General features: G+C 40.4%; 7 protein-coding genes across 11 annotated transcripts; 5 read left to right on the plus strand and 2 right to left on the minus strand.

The window, feature by feature from the left end:
- The first annotated feature begins 210 nt into the window (after positions 1–210).
- Positions 211–3,209, plus strand: LOC104814132 (PGR5-like protein 1B, chloroplastic). Its single transcript, XM_010542016.2, has 11 exons — positions 211–538; positions 1,285–1,400; positions 1,487–1,583; positions 1,667–1,767; positions 1,877–1,933; positions 2,115–2,191; positions 2,279–2,330; positions 2,430–2,540; positions 2,649–2,746; positions 2,860–2,939; positions 3,031–3,209. Exons 1-10 carry the CDS (start codon positions 343–345, stop codon positions 2,927–2,929), a joined length of 975 nt encoding a protein of 324 aa, XP_010540318.1. The 5' UTR covers positions 211–342; the 3' UTR covers positions 2,930–2,939; positions 3,031–3,209.
- Positions 3,210–3,842: 633 nt separating this feature from the next.
- LOC104814149 lies at positions 3,843–5,917 on the plus strand. The gene is made up of 2 exons (XM_010542040.2): positions 3,843–5,045; positions 5,830–5,917. Exon 1 carries the CDS (start codon positions 4,071–4,073, stop codon positions 5,043–5,045), a length of 975 nt encoding a protein of 324 aa, XP_010540342.1. The 5' UTR covers positions 3,843–4,070; the 3' UTR covers positions 5,830–5,917.
- LOC104814142 (protein FIZZY-RELATED 2) lies at positions 5,848–9,119 on the plus strand. Its single transcript, XM_010542027.1, has 9 exons — positions 5,848–6,398; positions 6,771–6,893; positions 6,970–7,074; positions 7,540–7,782; positions 7,882–8,076; positions 8,165–8,266; positions 8,396–8,458; positions 8,591–8,659; positions 8,742–9,119. Exons 1-9 carry the CDS (start codon positions 5,937–5,939, stop codon positions 8,793–8,795), a joined length of 1,416 nt encoding a protein of 471 aa, XP_010540329.1. The 5' UTR covers positions 5,848–5,936; the 3' UTR covers positions 8,796–9,119.
- Positions 9,120–9,624: 505 nt separating this feature from the next.
- LOC104814157 (protein STAY-GREEN 1, chloroplastic-like) lies at positions 9,625–11,565 on the minus strand. The gene is made up of 4 exons (XM_010542053.2): positions 11,055–11,565; positions 10,498–10,671; positions 10,196–10,363; positions 9,625–10,116 (listed from the first exon to the last, which is right to left on the minus strand). The coding sequence occupies exons 1-4, from the start codon at positions 11,172–11,174 to the stop codon at positions 9,784–9,786; spliced, it is 795 nt and encodes a 264-aa protein (XP_010540355.1). The 5' UTR covers positions 11,175–11,565; the 3' UTR covers positions 9,625–9,783.
- A 566-nt stretch (positions 11,566–12,131) lies between these two features.
- On the minus strand, positions 12,132–13,853 carry LOC104814165 (cysteine-rich receptor-like protein kinase 45). 2 transcript variants are annotated; one of them, XM_010542074.1, is made up of 6 exons: positions 13,742–13,853; positions 13,568–13,650; positions 13,265–13,475; positions 12,924–13,161; positions 12,677–12,812; positions 12,132–12,547 (listed from the first exon to the last, which is right to left on the minus strand). In XM_010542074.1, the coding sequence occupies exons 1-6, from the start codon at positions 13,803–13,805 to the stop codon at positions 12,266–12,268; spliced, it is 1,014 nt and encodes a 337-aa protein (XP_010540376.1). In that variant the 5' UTR covers positions 13,806–13,853; the 3' UTR covers positions 12,132–12,265. The 2 variants fall into 2 exon arrangements, with proteins under 2 accessions (XP_010540376.1, XP_010540368.1); XM_010542066.2 differs by having other exon boundaries at positions 13,568–13,677; positions 13,742–13,838.
- A 513-nt stretch (positions 13,854–14,366) lies between these two features.
- On the plus strand, positions 14,367–16,896 carry LOC104814179 (dihydroorotase, mitochondrial). 3 transcript variants are annotated; one of them, XM_010542101.2, is made up of 9 exons: positions 14,367–14,664; positions 14,756–14,817; positions 14,964–15,084; positions 15,298–15,479; positions 15,615–15,751; positions 15,827–15,992; positions 16,087–16,203; positions 16,294–16,454; positions 16,539–16,896. In XM_010542101.2, exons 3-9 carry the CDS (start codon positions 15,002–15,004, stop codon positions 16,731–16,733), a joined length of 1,041 nt encoding a protein of 346 aa, XP_010540403.1. In that variant the 5' UTR covers positions 14,367–14,664; positions 14,756–14,817; positions 14,964–15,001; the 3' UTR covers positions 16,734–16,896. The 3 variants fall into 3 exon arrangements, with proteins under 3 accessions (XP_010540403.1, XP_010540396.1, XP_010540412.1); XM_010542094.2 differs by having other exon boundaries at positions 14,367–14,587; XM_010542110.2 differs by having other exon boundaries at positions 14,606–14,817; positions 16,607–16,742.
- Positions 16,897–17,347: 451 nt separating this feature from the next.
- LOC104814202 (ubiquitin carboxyl-terminal hydrolase MINDY-1-like) lies at positions 17,348–22,237 on the plus strand. Of its 2 annotated transcripts, none has more exons than XM_010542123.2 (13): positions 17,348–17,676; positions 18,102–18,220; positions 18,309–18,415; positions 18,505–18,592; positions 19,012–19,765; positions 19,926–20,168; positions 20,320–20,374; positions 20,472–20,553; positions 20,683–20,763; positions 20,844–20,948; positions 21,062–21,111; positions 21,297–21,417; positions 21,961–22,237. In XM_010542123.2, the coding sequence occupies exons 1-13, from the start codon at positions 17,469–17,471 to the stop codon at positions 22,045–22,047; spliced, it is 2,100 nt and encodes a 699-aa protein (XP_010540425.1). In that variant the 5' UTR covers positions 17,348–17,468; the 3' UTR covers positions 22,048–22,237. The 2 variants fall into 2 exon arrangements, with proteins under 2 accessions (XP_010540425.1, XP_010540434.1); XM_010542132.1 differs by having other exon boundaries at positions 17,350–17,676; positions 19,932–20,168.
- The last annotated feature ends 700 nt before the right edge of the window (positions 22,238–22,937 follow it).

Below are 22,937 nucleotides of genomic sequence, written 5' to 3' on the forward strand. Positions count from 1 at the left end.
GATATTTCCAGAGTAGCCCTCCACATCTTCACCAAAGAGTGGATGCCACGTCATGCTATCCCATATGCTGACATGGCATCACCCTCGACATTTTTAATTTTTTTAGCAACATTTTGGTCTGACGTGGCATTATTCTTCTGAAGATTAGAGGGAGAGAAATATCAGAGATCCGCCTAGGAATTCCTCTCCACACGATCCTACCTCTCTTATCCCCTGATTATTTTCCCTCCAAACACCCAAATCCCTTGGAAAAAAAAAACAAAAGAGAAAAAAAAATCAGAATGAACCTGAATTTTCCAGGAAATCAATAGAAAGCCATTTCCTTTTCTGTTTCCCCGGGAAATGGGTAGCAAGATGGCGTTCACTCTTACAAGCCCTCGATTTTTCTCGGCGATTTCTCGCAAACCCACCACTCGTTTCTCTCCTTCTTCTCCGACGACTTCGAAGGCACAGTGGAATCTCTTCAGCCATGGAAGATCAGTTCCCCTCAGAAGAAGACTGTTCTTGTTGCCCACCAAAGCTACTACCGATCAATCGGGTCAGATTCCTGCCTTTGATTTTAGATTTTGATATTGAAACTGTAGCTTCGGGGAATTTTCGTACAGCGTAGATGTCACAACCTGTATATGTTCTTCTCCGGAGCTGCTTATTTGGAGCATCGGTTTGAATGCTTATTCGTAGAGTTTAAATGAACTTCGAAGTTGTAGCCTTTTAGGTTAGGATACTTCTGGCATCAAATTTACTATAAAAACTTTGGAATATGACTGATTATTAAACTCGTCTCTGGGGATTGAAAATGCGAGTCCATCAGTTCTGTGATGGAGTAATCGAAGTTTTCTTCTCATCAGACGATGATCTCGGTTTAAGACTCTGTTAACTTTTATCCACGTTCCCAATCTCCTCAGGATTGATCCATCAAGGAAACTTTTTGTAAGTTTGCATATTTCTATTGGCCAATTTATCTCGCCTTGTAGGTGTAGATTGATTCAATGGCTAAAAGTGAATGGCAGATGCCAAGAAATATCATACAGAGTTTGATTCCGATGATTATCGGTGAAATCGTTATTGGTTAGAGACTCTAGGATGAGTTTTCCAATGGTTGGTTTCGATTTGGTACTGTTTTATAGGTCTCGGGTTTACCCCGCCGATTATACATATTGGACTGATTATGAATAACCCGCGATAATAAATGTTGCCAAAATTTTCGTCTGATCGAACTTTTAAATAGTTTGCTTACTCTCACACGTTCCTTAGTTCTTGATCTATTCTTGTAATGGTTTCCAGGTCAGGTGGGAGGAGAAGAGGTTGATGATAGCAAGATTTTACCATATTGTAGCATCAACAAGAATGAAAAGAAAACAATCGGCGAAATGGAACAAGAGTTTCTGCAAGCGATGCAAGTAACGCAAGACATTCTTGACTTTTATCGAGTCAGAAAGATGGTTCAACAATTTTCACAGCCTAAGCATTGTTTCGCATTTTGTAGGCATTCTATTACGAGGGCAAAGCGGTTATGTCCAATGAAGAGTTTGATAACCTTAAAGAAGAGCTAATGTGGGAAGGAAGCAGCGTTGTGATGCTAAGTAAGAAACTATGATCATCTTTCCCTTGATGGATCACTTTGTTAGGCTCAGATTCTTGGTCTTGATCAACTTCCTGCGCGCAGGTTCTGATGAACAGAGATTCTTGGAAGCTTCAATGGCTTATGTGTCTGGAAACCCAATCATGAATGATGAAGAATATGATAATTTGAAATTGAAACTGAAGGTTTCTGCCACCTTATACTTTGAACAATAGGCGTGTTGTTCTTAGTTTTACCCGGATAGTGAATTCACTGTCTGAATTCTTACGATTTACGCTCTCTTTTTTTCCGCAGATGGACGGGAGTGAAATTGTGGTTGAGGGTCCAAGATGCAGTCTCCGTAGCAAAAAGGTATTTCACATGATTTTATGACACTGCATCTATGTGTATATCTATGTACTCCTAGGCACATATATTCCGTGTGTAACCAGCAGTTGAAGACTGTATCAAGTTCATGCTCTCTCGATTTCATTTCTTGGACTATACTTTACTATAAGAAACTGTCATAGTCTTGTGAATTCCCGATGTGCAGGTGTACAGTGATCTCTCCGTAGATTATTTCAAAATGTTTTTGTTGAACGTTCCAGCTACCGTTGTTGCCCTCGGACTGTAAGTATAAGTATTTACCGATTTTTCTTCATTTCTCCAACACTCAAACCACATTAAGATAATGTCTCTCCTTCAATGGGTCGGCAGGTTTTTCTTCCTCGACGATCTTACGGGGTTCGAGATCACATACCTTTTGGAGGTATAACCCGTCTTTGGACTCGTTCATGTTCGTTAACGAACATACTTCTTGGTATGGAATAATATCGTAACCGTTACATTATCGCATCTAAATCTGCAGCTTTCCGAACCATTCAGTTTCATCTTCACGTGGTTTGCCGCCGTGCCTGTCATAGTTTGGCTTGCTCTATCTCTTACCAAACTTATCGTTAAGGATTTCTTGATCTTGAAGGTAGTTCCAAGGCCATTCGTTCCGATCAAAATCTTTTGGATCGTTTTGCATAAAAGTTGTAAAAGTTAATCTATCTCACTAAAACGTTCTCGGCCATGTTCTTCCCAGGGCCCTTGCCCAAACTGCGGGACAGAGAACGTCTCCTTCTTTGGAACGATACTGTCCATCTCCAGCGGCGGAACCAACAACAACGTCAAATGCGCCAAGTAAGCTCCCGATAAAATCTTTCCAAACTTTGAAAAACTCGCATCCAAGAAAGCTTACAATTCCTAGAATGTTGTCTGATTCTTACAACACATGGTTTTCGTTTTCGGTTTAGCTGTGCAACCGAGATGGTATACGACTCGAAAACCCGTTTGATCACATTGCCAGAAGGTGGCAAAGCTTGAACCCGATGAGGTACGTCAAGGCAATAACTTTAGCTTACCAAATTCATCTTCATAACAGCTCTGATCAATGAATAAATCTTGATCCCATGGAAAATCAACAGGGCAAAATGCATGTAGTGGTATTGATACTAACAGTTGGAGGAGGAGGAAGAACAGGTGGTTTTTTTTTTTCAGAATAAAATGAAAAATAGTTTTGTGTTGTATGATCGATCCATGTGTTTCTGTTTTGTAAGTAATGTGTTTGTGAAATGAAAGAGACACCATATGGTTACTACATCTACTACCACCTCAAGCGAATTTGCTCGTTATAGAAAAATAAATGAAGAGAAAAAAAGTACTATGTACATATATATATATATATATATATGCATAAAGATAAATTAAAAGAGATTATTGAGTTGGTTTTTGAATTTATTTTTCTTATATTGGTGTGGATGTGTATATGTTGAAACCTAGAATCCATGTTATTGTGTTCATGCATGCATGTGATGTGAATAACAGTGATCATTAGACGAATTTGAATACCGTATGAATCATTGAATCAATGGAAAAAAAGATCAAATGGAAGACACACTCATAGTCGTATGTCTAAAAACGACCAAAGTGGGGAACATGCAATGAAGACGAAGGCATGGTTTACATCTACCGGACAGTGCCCCAAAGGGCAAAGTCATTGCACGCCATTGTCTCCCTTTTCTTTTTCAATTCGTTTTTTTTTTAAATTTGTGTAATCATTATCATCTTTCCATGCCTCCATCATCATTTATCCAAGTTTTCTCGGCCGGTAGACCTCGTAATTTTTTTTCTTTCTATGGATTAATTCAAAGCCTTTCTCGACATCTCTAAAACAAATATTTATTCGGGTTTTATGGAATAAAAATGTTTGGATTTCTTATGTAAAACATTTTCTGGTTTGAGTTACTCCTATACTTGCAAGTAACCGTCGGGCTAAAACTTTGTAATTATAAGAGTATCATCCATAAATTACAATACATACATCGGTTACAGAAACTTTCCTCTCTCTCTCTCTCTCTCTCTCTCTCTCTCTCTCTCTCTCTCTCTCTTCCTCTTCTTCTCCCTTCCATTGCGAACTTGAGAGTTTCAAACTTCAACCACAGAATCTCTGTATATCTTTCATCTCATGGGCTCATTCCTCATCACTTTGTTCATTATCGTAATCATCGTCATCATCATTCTTCTCCAATCTCCGGATAAAGCCGAGTCACAGACAATCCAATCTGCACATCTACTCGATCTTCTTGTCCGAGATTACACGTTCAGAAACTTCGATATACATCTGAAAACGGGCACGATCCAGAAAATCCGCCTGCCTTTGAATTTCTCGGGAATCAGCATCGAGACGGTGAAGTTCAGATGCGGTAGTCTGAGAAGATACGGTGCAAGAATCGGAGAATTTCACATGGGTCCTGGCGTAACGATCCAACCAAGCGCGGAGAGAGTCATGTTGGTGAAACAGAACCTTGGTTCGAACTGGTCTTCGATTTACTCCACCGGTTTTAACCTAACCGGTCACGGGTACGAGCTCGTTTCTCCGGTTCTTGGTTTGTTAGCCTACAACGCTAACCCCGACGGCGTAGCTAACAACCCTTACGAGGTTAACATTCAGGGCAAGGATCAAAACCCGATCTTGATAGATTTCTTGAACATCAAGGCAATTACAAACCCTAAAACGATGAACTCTTCCATCATGTGCGCGTGCTTCAAAGGCAACGGTAATACGACGTTCAGAGAGCAAGTTTCGCCATACGTATGCACGGGAACAACACAAGGGCATTACGCATTAGTGATAGAAGCTCGAAGAAGAGAGGAAAAGGGCCGAGGAAACGGCGGCGGAGTGGTGGATTCTCCGGCGGCGGGAAGAGACGGCGGATTGAGCAGGTGGAAAGTGGCGGTGGGGAGCGTGATCGGCGGCGGGATAGGGGCGTTTTTGCTGGGGCTTTTGGTGGTAGCGATGGTGGTAAAGGTGAAGAAGAAAGCCATGAGAGAAGAGATGGAGAGGAGAGCTTATGAAGAAGAAGCTCTCCAGGTTTCAATGGTGGGTCATGTTAGGGCTCCTGCTTCTTCTGGTGCAAGAAGTGTTCCCAGTCCCAGATAGGTATTTTGTTAACAATTATCGTCCTTCATTTCAGATAATTTTTTAATTTACCTTTGTTTGATTCTTGTTTTCAGAAAAAAAAAAAATATTCCTTTTCATTATTTTTAGGAAATTCATTCATCTGGGATTATACGTAGAAAACATATATAATTCCAGTATTTTATATGTTATATCTATATATGAATAACGTCGAACTTTATTATATTCATCATTCCCTTTGGTATAGTCGTCCTTATTCTTTTTATTTGAACATAATAACGGATTAGTCCGATCAATTAATTGTATCTTGATTTATATACGTAAGATTCAAGAAAATGTTCATCCAAATCGCAAATCTTTTTTCTCTATAGCCTGTTAGTTAATTTTAGTCTACGTCAACTATATAATATATAATTTGACATTATACAAATCTATCTTACTAGGGAATTATGATATTGTTATAGAGAAGCATAATACTAATTATTGCAAATGATTATGTCGTAAGATGCATGCAATCTTTTGTTAAGTAATGGTGATTTTTTCTTGCTTTAGAACAAACAAGCAACTCTGTATTCTTTTATTCGCTGAAAAATGTTTACAGCTGGTCCGAATTTTGAGATGGTTAAAAGCCCAAAATAAGAGAAAAATGCCCCTTTGTGGGCTTAACATAAAAGCCCAGATAACCAAGTCCAATCTAACGGTCCCGATTCCATCAGGACTTACCCTACCCTCTTACTATAAACCCCACCGCACTGGATTCTCTCTCCGTCGCACCAGTTCACTTTACGTTTTCTGTTTCTCCTAGATTTCCCGGGAAGGGAGAAAAAAGGAAAGATAAAAAAAGGAAAAAATAATCACAGCCATTTCATCAGTCGCCATTGTTAAAAACTCTGGAAGAAGCCTGGGGAAACCATGGAAGATCCCAAGGCGACCAAGCAAACGACGTCGTCTTCTCAGCTGAATCTCCCAGCGTGGATGACTCGACCGACGGTTTCGCTCGAGACCCGTATCAATCGTTTAATCAACGCCAATCACTACACTTCACCGTCGAGGCCGATATACTCCGACAGGTTTATTCCCAGCAGATCCGGGTCCAATTTCGAACTTTTTAATCTCGCCCCGTCGCCGAACAAGGAGGGGAAGGAAGATGGGTCGGGTTCGTACGCGAGCCTCTTGCGGGCTGCGCTGTTCGGACCGGACACGCCAGAGAAGAGGGATGTTGCAGGATTCTCTCCGTCGCGGAATATTTTCCGGTATAAGACGGAGACGCAGCGGCCTGTGAAATCGTTCTCGCCGTTTGGGTCCGACGAGTCTCCTGGTGTTAGCCATAGCCCTGTCAAGACGCCGAGGAAAGTGCCGCGGTCTCCGTATAAGGTGCGTCGTTTGTTTGTAGGGTTTGGATCTTGGTGGAATTTATGTGATTCTTTGATGATCTAGAGTTAGATAGCTTCTGGGCTTAGGGTTTGCGGATCCTTTTGATGGTCAAACATGGATTTTGTTAGGACCTTGTGGTTTTGGTGAGACTGATCTGTTCTTGGATGGTTTTGGGCACTGTTGACTTTTGAATTTGATCTGAATTCTCTTCTTTCTTGTATTTATGAACGAAGTATTTGGAGTTCTGGGTTTCACAATGTTTGACTGTTTGATTGATGATATACAATACCCTGCCATGTAATTGGATCTGGATTTAGTGAATGTGGGTAATGCCTGCAAGAGATGATGATGAACACTTATTCGTTCTGTTAGGTATTGGACGCACCAGCCCTGCAAGATGATTTTTACTTAAATCTTGTGGATTGGTCTGGACAGAATGTTCTTGCAGTGGGACTGGGAAACTGCGTGTATTTGTGGAACGCTTGTAGTAGCAAGGTGAGTTATCGTTTGCCTAATGCATGACCAATGGCTTTGAGGATTTTAAATAGGCCATCTTCCTTTTGTTTTCCAGGTAACTAAACTATGCGATCTTGGAGTTGATGATAGTGTGTGCTCAGTTGGTTGGGCATTGCGTGGAACTCATCTGGCTGTTGGAACTAGTAACGGGAAAGTACAGGTTAGATGATCAAACTCCACATACATTAGCCTTAAATCATATATGTCAACTCTCATATACTTATGAACCTGTGTATGTGAAGATGCACATTAGGAAGGGAATTCTTGGTAATGGCAGGCTGCAGGCATAACATTTCTTTCAGTGGAAGTTGTATAGATAGTTGCATTACTGCAAGATGATGTTAATATGCTCTTATAGTCCTCCCGATCATATTGGGCTGCATTAAGTTGGGTCTTTGCTTTTTTATAATAATCCCTGAGTTGAAACTATTCAGACGAAGTCCCACGTCCAATCCCGAATGGATAAGGCGGAAAATATTTTGGCCATGACTAGAGTGAAGTTAAACATTTGGCTAGACAGGGAAAAACTCTCGAATGTTTCTTCTGTGGAGGACTTTCTTTATTAGCTTTGGCAGTATGTCAGATGTGATTTTAATGAGCACTCTCTGTTATTTCTCTGACTTAGATCTGGGATGCATCACGGTGCAAGAGAATAAGGACAATGGAAGGTCATCGTCTACGAGTCGGAGCCCTAGCATGGAGCTCATCTGTTCTGTCTTCTGGTAGCAGAGACAAAAGTATTCTTCAAAGAGATATACGGGCTTCAGAAGATTACGCTAGTAAGCTATCAGGGCACAAATCTGAGGTATGCGGACTAAAATGGTCGTATGACAACCGTGAGCTGGCATCAGGAGGAAACGACAATAAGGTAAAAAATATTTTCGTTTTAGTTTACTTTGGTTCTTTTCGGTAAAGGCATATACATATATTTCCTATGTTAACTGGCCAACTGTTGTAAATTTTGCAGCTTTTAGTATGGAACCAACATTCAACTCAACCGGTTCTGAAATACTGTGAACACACAGCAGCTGTTAAAGCCATTGCTTGGTCTCCCCATCTCCATGGACTTCTTGCTTCGGGCGGTGGTACTGCTGATAGATGCATTCGTTTCTGGAACACGACCACCAATACTCATTTGAGTTGCATGGACACTGGCAGTCAGGTAATTGCATAAATGCAATTGAGGACAAGGTAGACATTTCGTGTCAGGTTTATTTTGGGGGCTTATCGCTCGGTTTTACGAATGGCAGGTATGCAATCTGGTCTGGTCGAAAAACGTAAACGAGCTTGTCAGTACCCATGGATACTCTCAGAACCAAATCATCGTCTGGAAATACCCGAGCATGTCAAAAGTATGCATTTGAGCTTTGTCTTCACTTACGGTGTTTCCTTTGTTTTTCTTTCCCTTTTTCCCCTTTTGAAAACAAATCTTATGGACGGAGTTCTCAGATTAAGCCTTTTTCTTGCTCTGGGATTTGCAGCTGGCGACTCTCACTGGTCACACATACCGTGTTCTTTATCTTGCTGTCTCACCCGATGGACAGGTTTGTCTTTCTCTTCTTCTTCTTACAGCTTATCATTCCCTCTGAGTATGGACTTTTCTGTTTAATCAACAATCTCTAGAGTTTGTTTGTTGGCATTTGATCTTAATAATGTTTCGACATTGTTGCGAGCAGACGATTGTGACGGGAGCAGGAGATGAGACTCTAAGGTTCTGGAATGTCTTCCCTTCCCCAAAATCTCAGGTATGAACCCATTTTCTCTTCACCCTTCGACCAATAAACAAAACCCGTTTATCCCGAAACTGACCGATACGTAATTGATCAGAACACGGAGAGCGAAATCGGGGCGTCTTCCTTTGGCAGAACGACGATAAGGTGAAAATAACACGTGTGATGGCAGACAACACCAAACACAAACAAGAGCTGATTGTCTCTCTTCCATTAATAGCTGTGTTTTGGTCTCTCTTCTCAACCAAACCAAACCAAACCAAAGTGGGGGCAAGTTTAACAACCTCCTGAGTTGCAGCAGCTTCAGATTCGCCTTTGAAATTTTTTGCTGTAGAATTTCGTTTTTTTTCCCCTTCTTACTTCCTGTGTATGTACAGATTGGATCGGATCTATGTTCTTGAAGTGCGGTCGTTGTCCTGTAGAATGGTTTAGTCTTGTACTGTCTGTATATATATATAATTATATATCTTGTTGCCTCTATCCAAAAACTAAACTCAAAGTCTCCATCTTTCTTTTTGTTACAGTGGTTAATGACGAGAGAGGAAGATGAAACGACTTGTAGAAAGGTTTGATAGATTTGATCAGGCGATAACCGGAGTTAGTACTGGTCCTGGACCATGTCCGGTTAACACATTCCGGTCAACGCCCGTTTTGTTTGATAAAACGGATAGGGTCATTTTTGGAGCTTGAATTTAAGATATCAAGGGATTTATGAGTTATATATTACTTATTTAAATTAATTTGTATATATATATATATATTATTGTTGATGTTGATATAAGATTTTTGTATATAGATGAGCGAAATGTAAAAGTCAAGGCGAAGTGTGGGTCATGGTCGTCTGCCTACACGTTTCTCCTTCCTTTCACATGTTCTTTTTTTTTTATATAATATTTTCCCTTCTCCTAACATTTACTTTCAATTACATGGCACGCTCAAAACTTTGGATCTTGTATAATGTTAACATATAATTAAAAAAATTTAAAATTCATTAAAATATACATATCCTATAACACCAAACGACCGCTGTACTTACACCGAACACCACACACTTCATTTTTTTTTTCCAACCACCAACAAAAAGAAAGGAAGAAAGAGAACATTCATCATTAACCATCAACCGTCAACGATCAACCATATTAATCACTAGGAGCAATTCCCTCCGGCTGGATCCTACAGTAACCGTTCGGTTCACCGGGCTCGCAGCCGCCGGAATGACCGTTGGACCACGGGATCGAGCTCACCGGCGGGAAGCAACACTCACACTCCTCCTGGCACTGAGCCTCAGGCCGCTCCTCCGACAGGATTTTCCCGCCGTTATCGGGCGACGAAGCCCTCCAGAGTGGCCCCCAACACTCGACCCTGTTGAATTCCGGGACGTTGGAATGGAAGTATACCCACACCAGAGCCTCTTGTAGTTCAGGATATTCGTTCAACAAGTTACCATCTCCATGAACGAATGCCTTCAACACCTACAGTCATCCCATCTCTCTCTGTGTTATAATGGCGAACTAAAGAACGGTGATTCCAAGGATTTGTCAGAGGATTTACCACTGGCAATTCTTTGCAGAATATGAAGTAGCGCAGCTTGGCGCAGAGGTCCAAAAGGAAATGGCCGCCGCTGATGTGACAATGAACATGGAGTGACATTTTCCCCTTCACTTTCTTCCATTCCGCCACCACCTCGTCTCTGTATAACCTGTTTGCCCATCCCTGCAACTGAAAAAATGCACCAAATCCCAAGAGATGTCACGTTTTGATACACGTATGTATCTATATGTCGTCGATATATGAATCTGGGCTTATGTCTGCAGATATGGCAGAGAGGATAGGGTTTAGGGCTTAGGGTTTACCTGAGAGTTATTGATGGAATGAGAGATGGCTAGAGTCAATCTGGCGGTAATATCGCTGTGGGTGAGAGTGTAAGTTCTTGGCAGAGTTGATGGATGCTTCTTCTCGTCTACCCCTAAGAACAACACTTTTAACTTTGATGCTTCGAAGATTGCCGGCCCGAACAGTCTTGCAACCTGAATCAATAGAACCGGACAATCGAATATGTTTCTCAAGAAAAGGAAGATCAGTATCCCAAATTGAGACAAGACAAATAACACATGAGACTTTTGTTCTTCGGTCAGGGGAAAAAAAAAGAACCTTGGATTTTGATTTGTGGGATTTTCCAGAAACAGAACAGAGCTTCAGATGGATTAACCAACGAAATAATTATAAGAACCCAAAATTGAAAGGGCACGAATTTACAAAACAATTGTAAAACCCGTGAAGAACTGGAATTTGAATCTGGTTTAGAAGCTTCAAAAAGCAGCGTAGACTGTAGATGACAGGAACACATAACTTAAGCGAGAAAGTCCCCAAAAGACCAGAAATTTTCCCAGGAAAATGATAGAAACCTTACAGGAGCGATGGTTTTGTTCTTCCTTTTGGATCTTCTGCTCGTGACGAAGAGCGAACTGCTCTGTGCATCTGAAGGTTTCAGCTTTATCGGGAGCAAGAGATTCGGCGCCAAACTACACATCTCTATCCAATAATCTCTCTCTCGCCGATTCGAAGATCCAATTTTGCAGATACGGGCAAGCAGATAAAGACCCAAATACAGAAACCCTTTCGCGAGATTCGATTCAATCGCACGCAATTCTTCCGTGCTCAACACAGGAACCCAATCAAAGCTTGTAACTTTGAACCCAAATCGAGCTTGCTTTCGCTTTAATCTTCGCCCTTGTGATATTTTCGCTCCCTTTTTTTCCGAATTTCTTCCCGATAACTAGGGTTCTTGAAGCGTGTAAGGCTAAACAATCGCCGAAGCGGTTTTAGAGAGTTTGCTTCATATTCCAAACTTCTGTGACAAGATCTTGACAAAACAAAACTCGGATCTATATTCTGAACGAGAGAGATGCCACGTGGCCTCCATTTTCGGCAGTGCATGAGTTTCGTTATGTGTCTTTGAACCGATACTTACAAATGGCTGCTTCAAAGACCGTCTTCTTGGGTCCATCTGTCTCGGATAAAGCACGAACCGGTCGTACGGTACCACAAGACTCAGATTCGGTTCCGGTTAAGGCCATAACGAACCGGTTCGATAGTTAGATTGAAATTAGGTCCTTTTTGTTTTTTGCTTTTAGAGATAAGTGGTGGGCTAAATCCACAAAAAAGCATTAACAGGCTGTATCCTATCATTTGATGTTTAAGTTTTCTGAATTCAAGGATTAGTATATCCGACGACGAATCATAAGGTGGTCCAACGACAAAATTAAATTTTGATTCGACCATTTTTAGTCGGCTCCTTCAGTGTTCTATTTAACTCTGTGTAGAGTATTAGAGGAATTCTACCGGTTTAGTCGGTTATTACCGGTTATGTTGATTTGATTTGATTTGTCAATGAAATCGAAAACGTAAAACATTGGTTTGGATTGTTTAGTGTTGTTAATGAGGAAAATCCAAAGCGAACATTTTTTTGACCAATCAAACTCTTGAATTAAACCATAATGGAAAAGCAATTTTTTAAATAATAACAGAGACGTGAATATTGTATTGTAACACACATAAACAGATGATATATCTCTGCCTTTTTTATGCATTCAAGAACATGTAATGAAACACGTTTAGCAGTTAAACAAATTCACTGTCCGATAATGTCACAGAGCTGGTGGGAGAAGACAGAGACTCATACTGCGCAGAAGACGCCATTGTTGAGGGAAGAGGCAGAGCTGCAGAGCTTCTGCAACTAAACCAGTGAAGAACTGTCTCTGCGTTAGGTCTTGTCTCCACGTTTTCGTCTACGCAGAGCAGAGCAATGTGTATGAATCTCGTGATTTCGGTTATGGAGTCGTCTTCTCTCAGATCTTCATGGACGATATCGAGTGATCTTCCTTCGTTCCAACATCTACGGACCTTTGAAAACACAAACGAACGTTTATTATAGAGATAGTACTAAATCTATAGCAATAGTTTATTTTATTGTATATGGTATGAGAGTCTGATTATAATTATAAGTTATAGATATTGGTGTATGTAACTTACATAGGTTACGAGATGTTCCTCGGGTTGAAGAACTCTCCTCCTGCTGATGATCTCCAAGATCAGAATTCCGAAGCTATAGACATCAGATTTAGCCGAAAAACGTCCTGAAGTAAGGATCTCCGGAGCTAAATACCCTCTGAAAACATGTTTTGAAAATACATTTTTGTCAATCATTAGCAAAATATCTTGCTTGATTCATCACCAGATTAGTAAGAATCTCGGTGTGTATAACTTATGCTTTACTTACGCCGTCCCTGCGATTTCCGTGTTATAGTTTTCGCTTTCGATTTCTCGGGTCTGCATTGCCAGTTCAAACCCCGCGATTTTCGGGTTCATTTCCGCGTCCAAGAGAATGTTTGCAGGTTTGATGTCGCGGTGAATAACGCGTAACCCGCATTCTTCGTGAAGGTAACGGAGCCCTCGAGCTACGCCTCCGATGATGTTTCGACATATCTCCCATGGAATTTGAAAAGCCCTTGAAGGTTCTAACAAGCACATACACAAATATGAACTCAAACCAATATACACATACATACATACACAAGAATCCTACCGAGCGTTAGAACTTAGATGAACTAATTAACTCACCGTGAATGAATCTGTCGAGGCTCGAGTTAGGCATGAACTCGAAGACGAGGTAGAATCTGTTTCGGTTATTACAGAAGCCAACGAGGTTGATCAGATTCTTGTGTTGAAGCCTTGATAACAGTCGGCACTCACTGTGAATCACTCTCTCTACCCATGGCAAGTCTCTGGACAGTATCTTCACTACTATGTCTTGTCCATCAGGAAGCTTGCCCTAAAAAGACATTTCAACAACAACAAACCCTTTTGAAGAAATTTTCCTGGGAAAGTTTCAGTTTCTCGGAAAGTGTTGCACGTGACTGAAACCTTGTACAGAGAGTTGAATACGACGATATCCGAGAACCCACTAGTTGCAGCTCTAATGGTGTGAAAATCGAATTCCATGGCGGCTGCAGAGACAGTCCATATATATATATCTGACAATAATTATAATTTACATGAATGAAACCAGAGAGTTGGAGAAGAAACGGATATACATACTATTGAACACCATATGCTTCTTCCTTCGCCTGAAAATGGCGTCGAGGAAGACCGAACCCGCCATTGAAACGAAGCGAATCAAGCTTAGGCAGCGCAATAATGTTATGCAGAGTCTGTCATTTGTCCTCCATCTTTATCATTTTGTCCGATTGTTGACTTTGACTTTGACTTTGACTCCCACTTCCATCCGCGTTTTTCTCTTTGATACAGAAAAAATCTAATATAAGTACCTAATTTTATAAAATATGGGAAATAAATATCAATTTTTTTAATTTAATCTAATTCATTTAATAATATTAAAATGTTTTATATTAATATTTTAAAAATATTGAAATGTTTCAGAATGATGTCGATGGTAATTTCAAATGTGAAGTCTAAATAATGGATAGATATACGATATGATTATTCACTGGACGGATATACGATAATGGATACTATTAAGGAAAACGTTATAAAGAAGACTTTGACTAATGGATTAAAAAAATTGAAATGAAGGCTTAGCAACTGAGTTTTTTTTTTAATTCTAAATTTTATAATTTCCCTGTGAACTGGTCCAATACGACACATTTGTTCATATTTTTTTTCCCTAGATATAAATTCTTCATACTCAATACCAAAATCAAATCTTTCAGCCTTTGAAAAATCCAATATATGAAAAGAAAATAGCAGGGTTACTAGTGTTACTCTCTTTGGCCAGAGTAATTCTCCGTCAGCTGCTTAATAATTTAATTTTTTCGATAATGGCATGATGATCATGGAGCTTACCTGCGAATCCCGGATCACCGCCGTGTCGCCGTTTAACTCGGTGACCCGGAGGCGGAATCGGACCCTAACTTCTCAATCCATGTAAGATCGGGAATTTACGAACTTTTTAGATTTTTTTAAAGAGAAAATCCCAAACCCAGAAGTTTTCGATAGCACCCGTATGTTTTTATTCCCTTCCAAACACAAAGTCTTTTCCTTTCATCCGAATACTTGATCTTTACCCATTTGATCGGATCACAAAAATTGCAGATCTTTCGGGGATGTGTGCATCTTAATTTGTTGTTCTTGGGTTTTGGAAAAGGCGAGTTTTGGTAAGTCTTCAGATGATGAAAGACTTCGGCTTTTTCCCCCTTGCAATGCGTGTTCCCTTCTCTACTAGTCTCTGTTCGTTATTTCACTGCTCGTTTCATCCAAAGGCGTACAGTGAGTGTAGGGCATGTGGGTTTCGTGTATATAGGCATTTTGATCTCAGGAACTGGGATTTGAGCAGCAAGAATGGAACTCACAATCACCCAACCTGATGATTGGCATCTTCATCTCCGCGACAGCGATCTTCTTCATGCTGTTGCTCCCCACAGGTCTTATCCCATTCCCTTCCCTCTCCAATTTCCCTTTTTAAAAAAAAAATTAATTATTGGATTTTAAGTGATTCTGGCTACATGAATTCCTTCATCTAGTGCTTCCCATAGAGCTCTGCCTATGTTATGTGTCATATGATTCCTCCATTTCAGTCTTTTTTTCTTGTGGTCGTGCTGGATCTGATGAAAAGGGTCTGTTGTATATATGTATAGTGCGAGTACTTTCAGGAGAGCGATAGTGATGCCGAATCTGAAGCCTCCTATAACCACCACGGCAGCTGCCATTGCATATCGGGAATCCATCTTGAAAGCTCTGCCTAGTGGGAGTAGCTTTGATCCACTTATGACCCTTTACCTGACAGACACGACCAGTCCCAGTGAGATCAAGCTCGCTAGTAAGTTCCATCCCTAAACTTAGGATTTGGTCAGCATTTAGAGCTTCTGGAACAAGATGAACTCTCAACGTTTTGATATGATAAACTCTGATATGACGGTTTCTGGTTTTTTGAGCTTTTGATTCGCCATTACAGGGCAAAGTGGTGTGGTTTACGGGGTGAAGTTGTATCCTGCTGGAGCCACAACTAACTCTCAAGACGGTGTTACCGACCTCTTTGGCAAATGCTTGTCAGTTCTTGAGGAGATGGTTCGACAAAACATGCCGTTACTGGTAAAACATCAGACAACATGTACATGGTTTCTCATGTTTTCTCATCCTTTACACTCCCGGGTTGTCTTTGTGTAGGTTCATGGGGAGGTCACGGATCCGGATGTCGATATCTTTGATCGTGAGAAAGTCTTCATTGAGACAGTTTTAGAACCTCTGATCCAACAGCTTCCACAGTTGAAGATAGTTATGGAACATATCACAACAATGGATGCTGTTAAGTTTGTTGAATCTTGCAAAGAAGGTTTTGTTTTCATCCTATATTTTTCGCTACCTCTGTTGCTCGAGATTGCCATTATCATGTCTGAATTGTAGATTTCTTGTTTTACTGGTTCCAGGATTCGTGGCTGCAACGGTCACACCCCAACATCTCCTCCTCAACAGGAATTCCCTTTTCCAAGGCGGATTGCAGCCTCATAACTATTGTCTTCCGGTCCTGAAAAGAGAAATGCACAGTCTGTTCCTCTCCTTCTTCTTTCGAAATCCCGTGTTTCTCTCTCCTTACAACCACTCGTTTCATGTCATACTGTTAACTAATCGTACAGGAGAGGCAATTGTTCAAGCGGTGACTAGCGGGAGCAAGAAATTCTTCCTCGGGACAGACAGTGCACCACACGAAAGGAGAAGAAAAGAATCATCAAACGGCTGTGCTGGTATTTACAGTTCTCCCATTGCATTGTCCTTATACGCCAAGGTCTTTGAGGAGGTAATAACTCTATTCATCATCTTACTGTTGAAACTTTCCTGTGTTTTTTTTTTCTCCCAATGTTTGTTCTTTTAACACATTCAGGAAGGGGCACTTGATAAACTGGAAGCTTTCACGAGCTTTAATGGACCTGATTTCTATGGCGTCCCCAGGAACTCGTCGAAGGTGACACTGAAGAGAGATCCATGGAAGGTTCCTGAGCTTTTCTCCTTCTCATTTGGAGAGATCGTCCCCCTGTTTGCCGGCCGAACTCTCCAATGGCAAGTGGTCTCTGACTGAAATCTGTTGGTTACTGATAAGCTTCTCTTAATGGGGCGTTGAAGTGGAATAAGGGCAAGTTACTAAACCGCAAGACAAGTGTACTGTTTTTGTTTAATGCTCAATTATGGATAAATTAATAAATCATGATTTTACAATATTCTGCTATTATTATGTGTAAACATTTTTTTTTTGCAATTCACAGTAAGGTGATTAATTCTCCCTACCTCGGAAGTAACGATGAGTTGTGGATAAATACTCGTTAATCCGCCTTTCCCGACCAGAAGATACGCTTTAAAGATACCGGTTTGTTCGGTTAAAACCGAGCCGTCATGGATTTAGACGACTTGTGTTTTGGGTTTCCAAAAGGCCAAAAACCGGAAATAGCAGTTGGACCGGTTCATAATTTTATCCATAAATTTATGAGTAAAATTTGAACGAGATTTTATCTTAATTTATAGACGACTGCCGTTAGAATCAATGCAATTTCCAGTTCGATTCGATAAACCGAAAAAGGGTTAACGAAGGGCATTTGGCCGTTTACCGAATTTGGTCTTGGGTTAGTTTCGGTTCGGTTTTGTGGTCGAGCCAACTTCACGATCTGCCACTATAAATTGAATTTCCATCCTTCTTCTCTCGCTCGCTCGCTCGGATCAGAAGAATATTTTCTCTGGAAATTCCAGTTTATCTTTCGCTGCTTCGAAGGTCGAATTTGATTTGGATTTTGAGCTTTTTATTTGTTTTCTCGGATCATCAATGGCGACCGTTTCGTCTTCTCCTCCTCCGTCCTCGGCTTCTCCGAGCAAAGAGTCGCAGGCGAAGGACCTCGAACCGAATCGGCAAGAGGTGGAAAAGGAAACCAAGGAGGAGGTCATGTACAAGGCCAAGACGATTCAGTTCCTCGGACGAACAACGCCTATCATTCTCCAGAACGAGAATGGACCTTGTCCTCTCCTAGCAATCTGTATGTTCATCTTTGCCTCTCTTGTGTTCTTGCACTTTTTTCGGTCTCCTAGGGTTTATAATTTTCGTTTAGATGATTCGAGAGCGAAGTATATAGAATCGCGGTGTCGATATCTTTAATTTTAGTTTTTTTCGTGTTGATATTGAGTAACGGAAAAAGTAATGGATGGATTGGTGTTAGATTGAGTGGTGGAAAGAAAGGTTAAGGTTGAATGATGGAAATGTTGCTTTATGGAATGGATATCTCAGTGTCTCGGAACGTTTCTGGTTGAAGGCTAGAGAAATGTTGCTATATATTTTCTCTCTCCCTGTTCTGAGTTGTGTTGATAATCTGGTTATTCATCGTTTTGTACTGATTTCTTTGCCTGTCTCGTATTGCATCTTCCATTTAATGTTTTGTCTGTTGTCGATTTTTGGATGTAACAGGTAATGTTCTTCTCCTGAGGAACAACTTGAATCTAAATCCTGACTGTTCTGAAGTTTCTCAAGAGAGACTGCTGTCTCTTGTGGCTGAAAGACTGATTGATTCCAATAGTAATGTTGATGTAATCAGCTGACTTTTTGTTTCCCGTTAGTAGTGTCTTCTTATGACCTGAGTCTTCAAACTAACCTTCTTTTGCTTGTTCTTGGCAGAACAAAGATAAAGAATATATTGAGAACCAGCAACAGAATGTTGCTGATGCCATTGATCATCTTGAACGCCTTGCGACTGGAATTGATGTCAATATAAAATTCAGGAGGTCGATCTTATATATGTGATTTGATCATCTTTGTTTCTCATACCTCTTTAAAATTCTCCCATCATCTGAATGTGTTCACACTCTTGCAGGATTGATGATTTTGAGTTTACACCGGAGTGTGCTATATTTGATTTACTTGACATTCCCTTATATCATGGATGGATAGTTGATCCGCAGGTACATCACTTTTTTTTATGCTTTGTCTCAATGGCTTTGTCCATTTGTAAATCTTCTATTTCACATATACACAAATTATGTAAATATTGATTGTTGAACATTAAGACGCAGCAAATTCTTTGTAATGTTTTCCTTCATTTGTGTATGCTTCTCTCTGTGTGTGTGTTTGCCTTGGGTTTGGGGTTTTCAACCTATGTTACTTTCATGTTGAATTATGACTACAACCTAGAGCATTTTCCTGATTCTTAGAGGTTGTGTTATGTTTTTTCTTCATGTAATCAGATACAAAGCATAGGCTGCTATATACTTACAAACCATCTCTTGGTTCATTGTATTCTGGTTCTATAGTAAAGAACTTGTATATTGTTTCATCTGTTCTGGATTCCTTTTCATTTTATTTTCACTTTGTGGACCTCTAGGATATTGAAACCGCTAATGCGATAGGTTGCAAGTCTTATAACGCTTTAATGAGTGAGCTTGTTGCCTTGGAGCCACAAAATGGAGCGTCTCAATGTGACCAGAATCCTGTTGAAGATTCAGTTGATTTTGTTGCTGCGACAACTGCAACACTCGGGGTTCCTTCACCATGTCTTTCAAAAACCAGATCTTTTGAAGATTCTCCACCTGCGGCTGCAGAGCATCGTAAACTTAGAAAAGGTGATACTGAAGAAGGAGCAGAGTTGTTGAGAGCCTTGCAATTGTCAGAGAAGGAAGGGCCTTCTTCAATCCATGATGCTTATGGAGGAGACTCCAGGAATGGAGTATCCGTGTTTGCACTTTCAGATGAAATAAAAAAATCTGAAGTTCTGCTTGTAGATGGTCATGCTAACACCCATTGTGGTAATATCGGTCAGCTTGGACAGCCCGAATCTGGTGACAACAATACATCAGGGAATTGTGGAAATAAGATTGATGTGGGCGAAGAGGTATGTCTGGCCTCGTCGACCACTGAAAGCAGGGCAGCAGCTCCTGACCATGATCAGATATCTTATAAGAAGTCTGGAGATGAGACAATTAGTGATGGAGGGACTGAGAAGAGCAGTGAAAGCACCCCTGTGGATGTAGCAACTTCTGAGATGCTCTCTGTGGAGAAGACTAATCTTGAGTCAACCACAACTCTCAATAGTGATGTGATTCTGCCCAAGTCCGAGGATGGTAGTTCTCTAAATCCAGGTAACATCTTCCACCATTAGATGACAGAAACCTCATGAGTGTCTCTCTACTCGATGAAATGGTGAAGAATTAATTGTCTACTACAATTTCAATCCCTGACATGGGTAAGAGTATTTTTTGAAATGCTACAGCTGAAGTTGCTTACTCAAGTTTTTGCCAGTTGCAGCTTCGGATTTTAGTCACAGATCCCAGAGTGATGATGTACCCAGTGCTTTTATAAGTGAAGCTGCCAGTGAGCCCATGTATGAAGGTGAGGAATGTGTTAACTCAGGGGCTGCAGTTTGTGAAGACAAAGAGCCTGTTTATGAAGGTGAGTCACTTCTTGGAAGAAAAGCCGAGAAGAGCGATGCTGATCATCCTTGTTCTGAAGGATCCGCTGCTGATGGCCTCACTCCAGCAGAAGGTAAGCAATGGTCGGTCTGTATGCTCCCATATTTGTGGAAATTGATACATTGATTCCTTTCTGTGCAGAAGCGCTAGCATTGTTAAGCTCCTAATTCTCATGCTTCTGTGTTTTCCCTTGATGTATCTTCACTCTATTCGACTTTTGCCAGGGTATCTGATCAGGAACTTCTTGGAAAACAATGCTAGTCAATTAACCTTTTGCGGGTGCGTGTTAATATCATCTGGTTGTCTAATTATTTATGTAATTAGTTCTTTTACTTCACCGGAATATTTTACATTTATTGATGATCATATTTTCCAGACTCTTCTGTTTGCAAGAAGGGCTTAAAGAACGTGAACTTTGTGTCTTCTTCCGCAATAACCATTTCAGCTCCATGTTCAAGGTCAGTCTGGATCTTGGGATATAATTTGTAGCTTTTTGCCATCTTTGGGGTCAGTAACCTGAAAGTATTTTGGTGGTCAATCCCCAATCATTTACATTAAATCTGAGGAAATTTCATTTCCATTTTCAGTATGAAGGTGAACTTTATCTGCTGGCTACAGATCAAGGTTATCTGAATCAGCCAGACCTGGTCTGGGAAAAGCTGAATGAGGTATTTTCAAATCTTGCGCTCATATCTGTCTCGGATTTGGACTTTTATTACAACTTTTTGACTTGCCAACTGGGTTTCAGGTTAATGGTGACACTGTCTTCATGACCAGTAACTTCAAGGTCTTCAAGATGGACAGTGGCTCAGGTGGTGCATGGAACGAGCAAAACGTTGTCTCCAGTACTGCTGTATGTTCTATTCCACTGTCTGAACTGTTCTTCTTGTTTTCTTTTTCCTTTCTTCTTATCCATGCTTTATCCTACCTGATCTCTCTCTTCTGTTTTTCTTTTATGCTTTCAAGGATTATCTTGCCAGCATCAACAGTGCATCAGAAGCAGGTTTGAATATCAAGTAAGTAATTCGTTGAAAGTTACTGGAATCAATTGTGCTTGCTAGAATCCAGTCCTTTTAAACCTTGTGTCTGTTACTGGCACCAGAATTGTTTTCTCATGTGGAGGTGCATATTTCGGAATTTAAATCAATGGTCTTTGAAATGGTTTCATGATTGATTGATTGATGTTGAATTTGTTCTGCAGCCCCGATCTCCAACTGGCGATAGCTTTGCAGCAGCAAGAGTTTGAGCAGCAGAGCCCGCGTAGTAACACACCCTCGCAACCAACAGACATCGGTGCTTCACGCCTGATCACGGGCCCGCAGGTAGAACATAATACTTTCTTCTTCCTTTTTTAATGTGGATTTAATAAAGAAAAATAAATTATGAGGGTTTAAGATAGTTCCTAACCCATCACATCCCTCGAGTTTTATACTCTGGTCCTCGATAATCGGATAGGCTTTATATCTTCCCAGGGAAAAAAATACAAACCTTTCCATTCCTGTAGCTCGTTTTAGTTACGAAGATATAACTAAGAAACACATTGATAAGGGTCTCTTCCACTGTATTATTATTCTTGTGGCCGTCATTACTTGTGACTAGGCATGGTGAATGTCTTAGGAGTTAGGAAATTGACAAGCTTTTAGTACTTCTTGTTTATTGGTGCAAAGTGCAAACTCAAGCAGTTGGAGTGATTCTGACTGCAATGTGAATATCCAAACAACCTTAATTAGAATCAAATCTCAAAAAACCGACAAAACACAAAGTCAGATATGGTAATGCCAATCTTTTACTGCATTTTCTGTTGGAAATGAGTCTTTGCTCATTTCATGTATTCTCACATGTAATGGGAACTTGTGGTCCTGCAGGTACCAAGAAGTAGCCACAGGCCTTCTTCCTCCACGGCGAAGCCAGATGGGAAATCTTCCAAAGACTCCAAGTGTACAGTTATGTAAATCCTCTACTCAGCTGGATATTTCCCTTCTGTATATTCATCCCCTTCCTTTTTTGAATTTCCTCTTCTTTTTTTGCATTTCAGCTGATCTTTTTTTTTGTCTTTCTGAGTTTTGTTAGTCTTATAACCATCTTTGATTATAAAAAAAAAACGTACTAGAAACCATCATAAAAAATTCTCTTCCCTGCTCATTGTCAAAAGGTTCTGTCGTCTGCTCATTTCATTTGCTAGTTTAGAAGAGAAAAAGGTATTTTGGGGATTTTCACGTCTTTTTTCGTTGTCTGATCTGAATTGGTCTCTGATTGCCGTTAGTTTTGACGGCGTGACTGACTTGCACGTTGGACCTTCGTATTTATTTATTTATAATTTTTTATCCTGGTATTGAACTAGTACTACTACTACAACTACATATGGTAGTATGATGCATGTATACGCAATGCTTACTTGGTTTATACCATTAGATGCAAACGCTCCAAATTTGACACTTCATAATATTGTTGTGTATGAAGTGATATGCTTGCAGTTCATGGATTATGATTGAGGGGGGAAATCAAATTCCTTAAACATAGCCATTCCTATTTCATTCATTCTTCTTTAACTTGAATGAAAGTATAATCTAATTATTGCAAGTGGTTACGACGAGCCATTATAGTGTTAAATCCGATAATTTTTTTTTTATACATTGGGGAATCTACCCTACAACTTTTCGGGTCGGACACCGGACACCGGACACCGTAACGCCTCACAGTCCAATGGATCGGACGTGGATAGTATCGCGGATCAAAGAAAACTCCAAGTCCAAGCACATGAGTTTGCAACATACACGTGAGAGGTAAATTAACCGTAACTAACAGACGACGAGTGAAAACCAAGGAAACAGTCGTAACTGAC

Source organism: Tarenaya hassleriana, unplaced genomic scaffold, assembly GCF_000463585.1.
Source record: "Tarenaya hassleriana unplaced genomic scaffold, ASM46358v1 Cleome1, whole genome shotgun sequence".
NCBI classification, from domain to species: domain Eukaryota; kingdom Viridiplantae; phylum Streptophyta; class Magnoliopsida; order Brassicales; family Cleomaceae; genus Tarenaya; species Tarenaya hassleriana.

Bases quoted from the DNA above. Each gene is read 5' to 3' on its own strand.
- LOC104814149 (XM_010542040.2), top strand. From the start codon at position 4,071: ATGGGCTCATTCCTCATCACTTTGTTCATTATCGTAATCATCGTCATC.
- LOC104814157 (XM_010542053.2), bottom strand. From the start codon at position 11,174: ATGTGTAGTTTGGCGCCGAATCTCTTGCTCCCGATAAAGCTGAAACCT. The intron at 10,672-11,054 runs GTAAGGTTTCTA...CTATTGATTCAG, and splicing joins AGAACAAAACCATCGCTCCT to GTTGCAAGACTGTTCGGGCC. The intron at 10,364-10,497 runs GTAAACCCTAAG...GCATTTTTTCAG, and splicing joins ATTCCATCAATAACTCTCAG to TTGCAGGGATGGGCAAACAG.
- LOC104814132 (XM_010542016.2), top strand. From the start codon at position 343: ATGGGTAGCAAGATGGCGTTCACTCTTACAAGCCCTCGATTTTTCTCG. The intron at 2,192-2,278 runs GTAAGTATAAGT...ATGGGTCGGCAG, and splicing joins ACCGTTGTTGCCCTCGGACT to GTTTTTCTTCCTCGACGATC. The intron at 2,747-2,859 runs GTAAGCTCCCGA...TTTTCGGTTTAG, and splicing joins AACAACGTCAAATGCGCCAA to CTGTGCAACCGAGATGGTAT.
- LOC104814179 (XM_010542101.2), top strand. From the start codon at position 15,002: ATGGAACTCACAATCACCCAACCTGATGATTGGCATCTTCATCTCCGC. The intron at 16,204-16,293 runs GTCTGTTCCTCT...CTAATCGTACAG, and splicing joins CCTGAAAAGAGAAATGCACA to GAGAGGCAATTGTTCAAGCG. The intron at 16,455-16,538 runs GTAATAACTCTA...TAACACATTCAG, and splicing joins ACGCCAAGGTCTTTGAGGAG to GAAGGGGCACTTGATAAACT.
- LOC104814165 (XM_010542066.2), bottom strand. From the start codon at position 13,805: ATGGCGGGTTCGGTCTTCCTCGACGCCATTTTCAGGCGAAGGAAGAAG. The intron at 13,678-13,741 runs GTATGTATATCC...AATTATTGTCAG, and splicing joins GAAGCATATGGTGTTCAATA to ATATATATATATGGACTGTC. The intron at 12,548-12,676 runs GTAAGTTACATA...GTGTTTTCAAAG, and splicing joins AGGAACATCTCGTAACCTAT to GTCCGTAGATGTTGGAACGA.
- LOC104814142 (XM_010542027.1), top strand. From the start codon at position 5,937: ATGGAAGATCCCAAGGCGACCAAGCAAACGACGTCGTCTTCTCAGCTG. The intron at 7,075-7,539 runs GTTAGATGATCA...TCTCTGACTTAG, and splicing joins CTAGTAACGGGAAAGTACAG to ATCTGGGATGCATCACGGTG. The intron at 8,660-8,741 runs GTATGAACCCAT...GTAATTGATCAG, and splicing joins TCCCTTCCCCAAAATCTCAG to AACACGGAGAGCGAAATCGG.
- LOC104814202 (XM_010542123.2), top strand. From the start codon at position 17,469: ATGGCGACCGTTTCGTCTTCTCCTCCTCCGTCCTCGGCTTCTCCGAGC. The intron at 20,764-20,843 runs GTATTTTCAAAT...ACTGGGTTTCAG, and splicing joins TCTGGGAAAAGCTGAATGAG to GTTAATGGTGACACTGTCTT. The intron at 21,112-21,296 runs GTAAGTAATTCG...TTTGTTCTGCAG, and splicing joins GAAGCAGGTTTGAATATCAA to CCCCGATCTCCAACTGGCGA.